General features: G+C 41.6%; 2 protein-coding genes across 2 annotated transcripts in view; one reads left to right on the top strand and one right to left on the bottom strand.

Moving 5' to 3' along the window:
* Positions 1-11,921, bottom strand: part of LOC106821322 (histone H2A) — a 20,004-nt gene extending 8,083 nt beyond the window's left edge. The window contains exons 1-2 of the mRNA XM_014826075.1: positions 11,911-11,921; positions 5,711-5,721 (exon numbers count right to left, since the gene is read on the bottom strand). The gene's annotated coding sequence lies outside the window, so the exon portion shown is untranslated. The remainder of the gene's footprint in view (positions 1-5,710; positions 5,722-11,910) is intronic.
* LOC106821301 (dnaJ homolog subfamily C member 13-like) overlaps positions 735-12,085 on the top strand; it is a 33,212-nt gene continuing 21,861 nt past the window's right edge. Inside the window, exons 1-7 of the mRNA XM_014826053.1 lie at positions 735-832; positions 1,738-1,892; positions 2,450-2,599; positions 4,047-4,088; positions 4,326-4,472; positions 4,916-4,969; positions 5,504-5,710. Of these exons, the coding sequence (XP_014681539.1) occupies positions 1,749-1,892; positions 2,450-2,599; positions 4,047-4,088; positions 4,326-4,472; positions 4,916-4,969; positions 5,504-5,710 (744 nt within the window). The 5' untranslated portion in view covers positions 735-832; positions 1,738-1,748. The remainder of the gene's footprint in view (positions 833-1,737; positions 1,893-2,449; positions 2,600-4,046; positions 4,089-4,325; positions 4,473-4,915; positions 4,970-5,503; positions 5,711-12,085) is intronic.

Here is a 12,085-nt window from a genome sequence, read left to right as displayed (position 1 = left end):
CACGTACACGTGCATGCGTGCGTGTGCACGTACAAGTTCGTGCGTGTGCGAGTACACGGCTAACTACGAACTCGTTTATAATGAAAACAATGCCAAGCTATGACAAAAGAAGCGTCAAAGGTGCCGCCTGTCAGTGTAGTATGGTAATTATTTATTTATTTTTAGTTGAGTAGTAATTTTATAATGTTTTCTCAATAAAATAATGTATGCTGCGGTATGCTGGAAACACCTGCGGAAATTTCGAGTGGTTTACGGCACCTCGTCAGCTCGTGTAAAGTTACGCAAAGGTTTACGTAAATATTAGCTTGATGAATCGCACCTAAAACGGCCTCGCTTGCGTACGCGAAATCGTACGCAAATTTACTAAATAACTGTGTTGATGAATCGCAACTAACCAACGTCGATTGCGTACACAAGATTTACGCAAAATATTTTGCGTACGCAGCTTGATGAATCTACCCCCAGGTCACCTTCCCCGCTCGCTTTCACACACATGCGTCCGTCCGTGCGTTAATCTTTATTCAACAATCTATTCATCCATTCACACAATTCCAGGGAACCACACTCTCACCCACTGAAACATCCACCCAAACCCTGAGAGCAATATATTTGTATATATTTCTCTCTGACAAACCCTACGCGACCCTTGCGTGACGGGTTAAAAACTCGCTGACGGGACGCCGACGACGATGACAATGATTAAACAAGTGAACAGGTGTAGGCAGGTCCAATATGGAAACCACCATAACATAAAACTTAGACGTTACAGTTAATTCGTGTTTTGCGCAGGAAGTAGCTTGAAATGCATATTTGACACAATCATATTTAGAAGGTAACATCATTATATAATGCATACAAGGACTGCCATTGCTTGTAATCGTAGTACTCTACGGATATTACTTGAGGGAGCGTTTCCGCATTTCGGAAGTCTGACTCGGATCACATTGACTTGACGTGTAAACTGTATGAAGTTGAACGCACCACTATATGCATCTTAGTGATTGTTGAAACTGTACCGCTTCTGTAAAACCACTAAACCAGAAGTCTCCGCAGCTGTTTTGACATTGATTGTCACTATCCGCGATTTTTCGAGACTATATAGATAGATGCAAGTGACGTGGCGTAGCAGAAGACGTTTATGTTTATGTTCGCATTTGTGTTATAATTATAAATATAACGTTGCGCTTGTGTTGCTCTTGATTTTTAATCCCATCTCTTACACAGGCAACTATAAACAAATTTTTGCTGAGGCATCCAGCCGCCCAGTCTTACTTCCAATGTAGATGAGGCTAGAATCTATCGGGAGTTTATCTTTGAAGATTGAAAATTGATGATTCTGTATTTGAGTCTACGACTATAAATAATAAAACTTGTATAACATCATATAATACTAATAGCCTTGCATCGTTGCAGAAACTGTTGTACCCTGACAATTTGGCTAATATATTAATATTATCTGTAAGAAATGAATGTTCGTGTCGCCATGCAATGATCTGTGAGGTGACCCCATTATTTGCGCCTTATATGACTATGCTGACTGTTTATGTCACCTGTCAACTGGACCCAGTCATCTGGCAAGTAGAGACAGACAGTTTGTCCCTTGTGGTTGGATATTGATTTATCTAACAAAATATAATCTTTCTAAAGAAACCAACTCGATAAAGGTTATATCCTGTAAGGGTTGTGAGAGGCTTTGAAAGTTAGATTGAGTTTATTTTGAACAATTATGCATTTCAGAAGCTGCTACAATGACTTCTATGAGAGAGAACGAGGATATTGCTTGTTACTTCATCACTAAACATTCATGGAAGGGCAAGTACAAGCGAGTCTTCTCAGTAGGAAACATGGGCATAACTACTTACAGTCCTAACACACTTGAAATCACTAACCAGGCAAGTAACAATTTTGCTCCTTGTGTGGTTCAAGAATAGAGATGATGTCCAGGACGGTGATAGGATAGGATGATGTTCATTACTGGACATGCTCTCTATCCTTGAGCCCATTGTGTTATATTCTAAACCACACTATTCTTTCAATTGAAAACTACTTGTAGTCCTATTACACTAGTTATTACAAACCAGGCAAGTACCGATTGCTCATTATGTTATATTCCAAACCACACCATTCATTAAATTGCAGTCAGACCTGTGTAAGTTGCCACCTCTATATAATAACCACCTGTCAGTAAAGGCCATATTTAGCTTTTCCCTTGAGTGGTAGTTCTACAGTGAAACTACCTCCTTAGATCAGCCATCTCGTCATTATATCTGCTTTATAAAGGCCACTTGCAGTTTCCCCGAGTAGGCATTAACTACAGATTTGATTGAAATGTAAAAGAATGGTGAACATTCATCTAGCATTTAAAATAGTTAGCCACAATGCAATGATATTTTGTATTGGTATTTTAACTACCTTTCTCTCTCATAATATTTTGCAATTTTGCTTCTAGTGGCCGTACAGTGAATTTGTAGGTATTGTGCCAAACGTGAAGGCGCAGGGAACCAATGAGTTTATAATCACCATCAAGAAAGGTGGCAAGAAGACTGACACGATGAGATTTTCAACAGACCACAGAGCTGACTTGATCACTGAAGCCTTAGTAAGTTCAACGTCATGTGTGGGACGGATTACTGACAGTCGTGTATCAACCTAGATGGGCAAATCCGTGTGTAATAACATGTGTGCATGTGTACTGTTTCGTGTAAATCACCAGTGAAGTCGTGATTCATGATGCACTAACTGCTTACGATCTGAAAATGGTTGACCCTAAAAATGAGTTGATGTAACTTATCTAAAAAAGGCATCTGAGGGAATTTTTCTACAAAGAACTTTTAGCACGGTGTCTTCTGTTTACATCATTTTAATAGGGCATGCTGGGTTACGTTATATTGGCTAGGGGAGAGGGGTGGGCAAAATGGTTAAGGTCGCAATTGTAGTACGGCGTTTTAGCGTTGAGATAGAGACATTGGAAATTTGAAATTGCCACATTTGAATTGGGAATTTGGCACACTAGTAATGCAAATGTTCAGAGACCCGCCCGGCGATGGATCCAGAGTACATTAGCTACATAATTCAGCGTGGACAGAATATATTTTAGAATGGTACGAACACATTAACTTCAACAAGAATGCGACGCGGTTTATCAAACGGCCATCATTAGGCAGGCAACGTCAACGGTGGTCGACGATCCTACCTGGTACCATCGGACATTAGTCGCGACCGGTCATTGTATCCATTACCCGCGTCATAAATTAATTTAAGTCTAAAAACGTCGCGGCGGGGATGCTGACGGCTTAAAAAGGGCGGGTTTTGGTAGAAACGGGGGAGACGATGCAACCTCTAACTGGTACGTGTACACTGTTTTGACTGTGCTATTTATCCGTATTTATAATAAAACTGTAGTTGTCACCGTTTATACTACTGTTACGTCCTACTGTCTACGTTCGAGATATATTCAATCCCTACACAATCATAATCTTTTTGCCAGTAGTCGTGTGTATCCGTAACTGCTGCTGCAGCCAAAATCGCCCACGCTGTGAGACATAGGCAAACACTACCACCTGTTCTATGTGTGGAGGAGTAGGTTGTGGTAGGATGAGGAGAGGAGGATGGAAATGGGGTGAGAACGTAGGTGGAGGGAGGATGGGGAGGGGTGGGCTAAAGTACCTCCTACTGCTGCTGCAGTTAAAATCTTTCGCCTAGTGAGACACGGCCAAATCCTACTAACTGCTAGGTGAGTGTAGGAGTGTGAGGGGGAGGAGGTAGTAGGGGAGGTAGAGAAGTGTCCGTGCATGGTGCGTAGCAGTCCCTGTATTTTGCAACGGACTGTAATTAGCTCCGTAATAGTCCGTGGCTCCCCATGAATTTTGTACACTTTTAGCGATTTTTGATTGTTTGCTTACACACTGTCAATCGGGGTAGAGGTCACGGTCTGGTGATGTTAGCCACTGAGACCTAGAACTCCCTTCACTGCTTGTAGAGCTGTCCTGCAGTGTACAAATACCAATCTCAGATAACATGTTCTATTGACTTTAATCTGTTTGCAGAGGTACAGGGACAACTTTGCCGAAACTCACAAACACAATCTGGTAAGTGGCTTTATAAAAAGGTTGGATGATTTGTTAACCATTTGATTTCTTTGATTGCAAATAATTTTATCAGGATAGAACTAACATGAAAATCTGTCAAAACTGGTAATATATGATTATATCTAAATTATAATGTGAAATGGTCATGGTATATTTTATCAACACTAATTCACTCTGATTATCCCAATGGGTTCATTGTTCTGTATGTTTAATTTACGAAAAATGTTTGCCTTCAAGAAATACAATGCATACAAGCATCACTGGTCTGACAAGCGGCTACCAACTCAGCTTGAGGTTGGGCCAGGTTCGTTAGATCAAGTTGACCTTACAACGGGAAAGGTGCTCTGTTCCTACGACTACAAAGACATAGAAGCATTTGTTCAGGTGCGGAGAAATAGTTTTAGGCGTACATACTAATGCATATACAAAATGACGAAAGTGATTTATGTGAGTTTTGTAAACCTTCATGTTTTTGCTATTTTAATAAGCGCATAAAAAGAGCAATGCAAGTGCTATAGTCTGACTGTAGTGTACCTTTAGACATGTGTGGAGAAGAGGCATGGACAGCTTCTATGGGCCGCCTCGCCACTGTGCTGCCCCAAGTGGTTTCAATATGTGGATTATTGGATGCCATTTTAAACCAAAGTATAGGTTAAAAAATGCGAAGTAAGTTAGCAATGCACTCTAGTGTACCTACAAAGTATCTATGCTACAAAGTATTGTGGCCAGGATGGGCTGATAGGGGGAGAGCTTGTATGCAAAGAGGTTGCACGTGGTAAACATCGTTTGTATTCTATGCATTTACATGTTCGGATGTTTGTTTCTAGATAAGCGACTACCCGGGCGGTTTCGCCGTATCATACGGAGGATTCGGACGGCTGGTAAGTGATTCAGTAAACAATTTAAATTGACTATGTCACAAATTTTCTATGGTGTATGCAATTTTTTTCCATTAAAAGTATGTACTAATAGCACTAAATGTATCCTCAAAGTCTTACCTGATAAGATTATTTTTCAACTAGTTAAAAATCCAAAAAAACTGGGCAATTTGATATATTGATCGCGACATTACATGCTTGCTATGAGTCACGAGTGTTTGTTCACATCGAATGGAATAGTAAAATAGGAAGTATAATGCAGCAATTTAATCATAAAAAGTGAACAGAATCATTTACATTTTGTGAAAAATGTGAACATAATTGTTTTTACTTTTACTATTTACGGTGACGTAATCACTTTAACGCGGTTCAATATGCAAGTAACTAGCTAGTAAGTATATGTAAGTAGTCGGATGTAAGTAACCACAAAGTATCATTGCATCTTCGTCGTTATTCGCGTATCGTAGCCCCGCAGCCGACGAAACGTGTTTCGATGTTCTCAATCTCCCCCGTAATGATGTCATGTGATTCTTCCAGCACTTCTTCGCGTCTGAGCGCAGGGAAGAAATCTTGCAGAAGTGTATCGAGCACGCGTCGGCAGGGGTCGGGGTGCAGCTGAGAATGCCCAAGGACACGTGGGAGTTCGAGCGTTGCCAGCGCAACAAGTTTGGAAAGTTTAGCGACGACGAGTCACTGACGTCGCTGGTCGAGTTTGTCGTGCAGAAAGTCTCCCCTCGTCACAACGTAAGCCACTGCTGAACAAATGATATCGATCTACCTCCTCCTGACATCCAAAATAGGAAATGCGTATAGATATTAGATGTATATAGGAATAGATATGTATATGGATATTTGCATAGATGTATGTATATAGGAGTGCATATAGGAAATGTATGTAGGGATGCCTAGGAAGATCTGGAATGGCCTGAAATACTTGGAAAGAGTAGTGTTTTTAGCTCATCTGACATAGTCAGATGCAGCTTGTAGAATCTCATGAGCGTGCGTCCGTGCGTCCGTCCGTGCGTCCGTCAACAGTTGGGCACAAATCTTAACCGCTTGATGTACGGTCACGATATTCGGACGTGGGGGGGGGGGGGTTAATCGAAAACGAGTTGGGATGTCGAAGTGGAAGGTATAGGAGGAAATGCAGCAATTGCGGCCACAAATTTGTGTTTTTGCGTAAAAACCTATAGTGATATTTGCTTGCAGCAGTTTCTGCAGCTGCTGAGTAGTTGTTGTGACTTGTGTTAATGCCGTCCCATGTTGTTGGGATCTGGTTAATACATATTTTCTGTGTCATGTAGAATGAGCCGTGCGGCGGCTTTTGTGTCTCACTGAGACGTGTCTATTGAGAGAGATCCTACCGCTACCACATCGTTACGCTGAGACTTTATGTGATGTAAGTGACTGCAAATTATTCGATTACTCGCGATTCATTGTATGTATTGTAGTTATTGTGAATTTATGCGAAATACTTTTGCTGCTATGTGTAATATTGCTTGCGAACCTGATGAAATTTACCGTGTATTTCTTATCTGACTCCAAGATTGTATTTCTAGATGTACTGTGGGCTGATGTTGCTCGTTTTGTTGTTTATAGATATTTGCATTAGTTAGAAGTCCAAGGAATCCACAGATGTTTTCTGTTGAGTACGTGAAAGGTTAGTCAGGTCGTACACATCTACAGATAGGTAAGCGCTACTATGTGGCAAACTCATTTTGTGGTGATTTTCTATGAGTCAAAAATATTCTCAGGTGATTCATGAAGTTACAAAAATTAATCTAACAGTTTTTCCATGGTCTTGTAATGTAGTTATTGAAGATACAACTACATGTTGGAGGGTAGTAAGAGAGAGAGACAGGGAGGAGGTAAGAGAGGGAATCGGAGAGAGATGGAGAGGGGGGAAGGGTCAGGGGTTGGCGTGGGAGCGGGGAAGAACGAAAGAAGATAAATATTTATTTTAAGGAGTTTATTACGTCCTGAAGTTGAGTATAAATTAGTCACCTAATTGGCTTACCTCGGAATACAAAAACGCTGGTGTCCATCATAGCTCTATTGAAGACGGATAAGTAATGCATGCTAACATATAGTAATTAACACATGCTTACATACAGTAATACAGTGTGCATGAACGTGCTCTGTAGCTGATGATGAAGAGGTTTACTAAAAGGTGACATATAACTACAATTCAATAATGTCTTCAGCAAGTGCTAAGCAGGAGTGGCTCGAAGCGTGTCAATTACAAAATGTTGTCAGATGTAAGAGTTGCCCCGTTGTAACGGATGGCGATTATCAATCATACTCAATTCATATTTTTACGTACTTATACATATATATATATTATAATATGTATTTGTATTGTATGTATATATAATTATATTTATATATATATATATATGTTATATATATTGTATTCTCGTCAACTCTCAGACAGATAGTTGCCGTCTGGTTTCTAGGGACGCTCTGCTGGCCTAGCGTGCTAGATGGAGTGCGAGCGTCCGGGATCGAGCCGTGCACGTGAAGATGTGCGTGACACCGCGCGGTTATCTGTCTCGCGGCCGTTCACGGTGCCCGTCGACGAAGAGGTGGAGATGTGTACACTCTGAGGTTCCTGACACAGCGTTAGGTATGCACACCTAATGCTTAGTGTGACTTACACTGACTACTACGCAATGTACTTAGTCGTATTGGTGAGGAGCTTGCAAGTCATGTCTTAACTTGCGCCAATGTAATGTGACTAATAACAAATCAGTAGTAATAATGATAATGAAAAGTTAATGGTATATTGATAAAGATAATGATAAAGGTAATGATAATGATAATGATAAGGTAATGATAATGATAATGATAAAGGTAATGATAATGATAATGATAAAGATAATGATAAAGATAATGATAAAGGTAATGATAATGATAACAATAACAATGATAATGATAGCAATAATGATGATTGATGATGATGATAATAATAATAATAATAATAATAAGAAGAAGAAGAAGAAGAAGAGATAAACTACGATGTGCATTCTGCATCTTATTCCTACACTCAGTATTTGTTGACGGTGGAACACTGTCACTCATCTCATCTGTGCATCTAGCAGGTTAAGCACTGCAAGCGATCAGAAATGTACATGCGTTCTGATTGTAGATTTATTATTATTTTTTTATTTGGTTCATTTTCTGCGTGATTTCAGTGGGGCACACGTTTGCCGAAAACGTGTCTCGATTCAACGTCAACGTGGCATACAGTGGCTTGCTGCACGCCGTCACAGCAGACGTAAGTACTGGTGGCAGACGAGTGTCGAGTGCTGCCATCTATGCTCTCGTCCTGCTGCCTCTGCCGCGGCTTGTAAATAGCAATTGGTATATGCATGGCTATCAGCATTTAAGATGTAATTTTTAAAATGTATGATAAAAAAATTTAGCATTTGTACGTCGTCTTTGACAGCCTAAGTCGGGAGACTTCTCAGCAACAATTTAAACAAGCATTGAGAACAGTTGTGATAGGTGGCAGCGGTAGTTTACTGTTGTTATAAAATTAGGTTGTCGTTTAGTCTTTAGAGTTGTTGGTTTATGCTAGTAACTAGAAGAATTTTGGCGGTTTCACCAACTTCTGATATTGTGGTGGCTAGCATTTGTATGTAAAGATCAGTGGTAGCAGGCTAGTGGCAAACGTATAGTGGCCCTGCCTGTTGGGATCAGTTTTGTGTTGTTTGAGACTATCTCAGCAATCGAGATTGCTGTGATTTTGGTCATCATTATGAACGATTTTGCATTTCCTTTTGGCTTATTGTCGTAGATAATTGTTTTGCAATAACAGTCGCAACTGCTATTTCCGCGTGGAAGCCATGCATGCACTAGTGAAGAACCTTTCTATAGCTGAATAGATGCATGTGCCTTCACTAACCCCTATGTAAGATGAGTTGTTAATTGTTTTTTCTTGGCTAACCTTATAGTTTAAAGGCATTGAACTATATGCGATTCGAAGCTAAATTGGCTAGTGCGATGGATGGGTGACCCAAACGACCACTTCAGGTCTCTCACACATTGTCCAGTTATTAACCATAGTTGTGCATGCAGGGTCTGTTTACCCCTCCAAGTCTCTCTCACACATTGTCTAGTGATTAACCATAGTTGTGCATGCAGGGTCCTGGGTCTGTTTACCCCTCCAAGTCTCTCTCACACATTGTCTAGTTATTAACCATAGTTGTGCATGCAGGGTCTGTTTACCACTCCAAGTCTCTCTCACACATTGACTAGTTATTAACCATAGTTGTGCATGCAGGGTATGTTTACCCCTCCAAGTCTCTCTCACACATTGACTAGTTATTAACCATAGTTGTGCATGCAGGGTCTGTTTGTCACTCCAAGTCTCTCTCACACATTGTCTAGTTATTAACCATAGTTGTGCATGCAGGGTCTGTTTACCACTCCGGCACTACAAGTCTCTCTCAGCACAATTGAGCCTAGTTATTAACCATAAGTTGTGGGCCATGCTAGGGTCATTTTTTACCCCTGCCAAGTCTACTCTCACGCATTGACGTAGTATTATCTAAGCCAATAGTTGTGCATTAGCAGGGTCTGTTTGTCAGCGTCGCAAAGTCTGCTCTACACAACATTGTCTTAGTGATTAACCATCAGTTGTGCAATGCAGGAGTCATGTTTACCACTCCCAAGTCTCTTCTCAACATACATTAGACTAGTTTATTAACTATACTGTTGTTACATCCAAGTTTGCTACTCCAAGTCTGCTCTCACACATCGAACATTACAAGTTAAGCTAACTATAGTTGTACATGCAAGGTTGCCACATCAAAGTCTCGTAGGCATCCAGCACATCGTTTACCGAAGTTAGCTACTGATAGTTGTACATGCAAGGTTTGCCACTCCAAGTCTTCTGCTCAGCACTATTGTTACAGTTACTCAACTATAGTATTGTAACATGCAAGGTTGGGCACTCCGAAGTCTCTCTCACAACGATGGCAGTTACCGAGTTTACTAAGCTAATAAGTTGTGCATAGGCAAGGTTTGCCACTCCACAGTCTCTCTCACACCGCAACATACGTTATTCTGCAGTTACTGAACTATAGGTTGTAACATGCAACGGTTGCCACTCCAAGTCTGCTCTCGACACATTGTTACGGCAGTTACTAACTAATAGTTTGTACACTTGCAGGGTCTGTTTGCGGAGAACAAGGAGAAGGTATGATCTACCACGGCGCTAGCAGCGCTGGCTGCACGCGATGGAGGGCGATGCAGGACAGGATCATCAGGCCGAGCAGCTAGAGAACGCATTTCCACAGCCCTATGCGGCGCCTGCGTAGCTTCGCAAGGCGCGGATCGGCAGCTTTCACGAAACCTGCCGTAGGTAAGATGGTAGGGTATAATAGGTGTAAGTATAAACACCTGGAGACAGTGGTGAAAGGTGTTGAGTGTGGAGTACAGCATGGCGTATAAGTGATTGAAGCAGCAAGAAGTAATTCTATGGTAGGATTCAAAAAGGCACAAATTTGCTTGGCGCAAGCTGGCTTCGGCAGCTTATCAGCGATCAAAGCTGCCAATAGGTAAGATTGGCAAGCACTGGAGAGCGGTGATGGTGTGGTGCGAGCGGCAGGCATACATTCGTTGAAACTGGGTCCGCTGAGTAATCTATGGTAGGCAATCAAAAGGCACGAAATTGTTGCAGAAAGTGGCTTGATGGACGGCAAGATAGGCTTTCGCTTAGAGACATGTATCAGGGTACATAATATACCCATGAGTATAAGCAAATTTTATTGGTTCTCCGCGCCCGTGTGATTTGGGAAGCTTACGATAAAAAGTTAAGAATAAAAAGTCGCTGCATTTAATAAGTGGAGATATATACATGAAAGTGTTTGTGATAGTATGCAGTGCCGGTAAGAAGTAATGGTAAAGTAATGCACTAAAGCATATGTTTGTCTTCTCATCAACATATTCTTTGAGAAGAGCTAACACAGAGCCAATGCTAATCCAGAGATGATGTTCGTTATAGAGCTATGTAATGCCTGGCAGGTTCGGGAGACAGGTCGGGATGAAGGTCGTGAGGCATTGAAGCGAAAGACGGCTGGCGTGGCGCAGTGCATGCTAATCGACATATCAACACACTCATGCAGGTAGGACATCGATGGCGATGATGTGGTCCAGAGAATTCGCCCAGACGTTGTAATGCAAGAGAAAACTCCATCTTCGGTTTATGCAATGTAAAACCGTATGATTAGGGCCTTTTGCCAGATTTAGTAGGCCATGTTGTTCATTCTTATCATGTAGAGGAGTAATAGAAGAGTGCTGGACAGTTGTGAGTTTAAGCTGGGTATTACATTATAGAAAAGTTCGACAAGTTCGATAAACTTTTCTAGCGTTCTAATTTACCTTTCAATGCTCAAGTTTTTCGTTTTTGACGCAAAATTGGGAAGCGTTACAACATTTGACATAATAATAATGAAGTATATATCGGTTTACATAACTATGCGTGATGATGTTTTGTTAGCCGATAGGCACGATGACTACGATTCTAAGGGCAGGAGCAGCTGAATAACAAAGCTCCATGTCTTATGTCGAAGCTGTTTCTCGAGATCTGGCTGGATATATTCACCGGAACGTGTGTGGTGAGTGCCACAGAGGCAGCACATCTCTCTTCCTCGTGGCGACATTAAACGAAAATGCCTCTACAGTTGTCTTTACTACACGAAGTCGCCTAGTGCGACAGCGCTCGATCGTGTTCAAATCGTTTTCACGACGAATAACAGCTCGCGTTAAACCGAAACGTTGTAAGAACGTTCGAGTAACGTCTTCTGCGCGTGCAATGCAGTGCAAACATCGCTGCCCATCGTGGCGAGCTTTACCGAAATGCCTCGGATGCTCACGTCGTTGTAACTACACGAACCTCGTCGCGTTACAATGTTTTCACGAATCGGGCGCAGTCAAACTGCGTTGAAACACAGAGATTAAACAACGCGACGTAAATGTCGTCTGGCGCTTTCCCGGCGAGGTCAGCGATAGAGGTCAGCTCGTCATATCGGGCGCATGTTGGATTTCCTTGACGTTACGAGCTGTGCGCTGCCGTACAGTGAGACATACTACGGCACACAGTTCGACACACGA

The sequence above is a fragment of the Priapulus caudatus genome, unplaced genomic scaffold (assembly GCF_000485595.1).
Source record: "Priapulus caudatus unplaced genomic scaffold, Priapulus_caudatus-5.0.1 Scaffold68, whole genome shotgun sequence".
NCBI classification, from domain to species: Eukaryota; Metazoa; Priapulida; class Priapulimorpha; order Priapulimorphida; family Priapulidae; genus Priapulus; species Priapulus caudatus.
The sequence above is the reverse complement of the archived record's forward strand: the minus strand, read 5'-3'. Positions and strand labels throughout refer to the sequence as shown.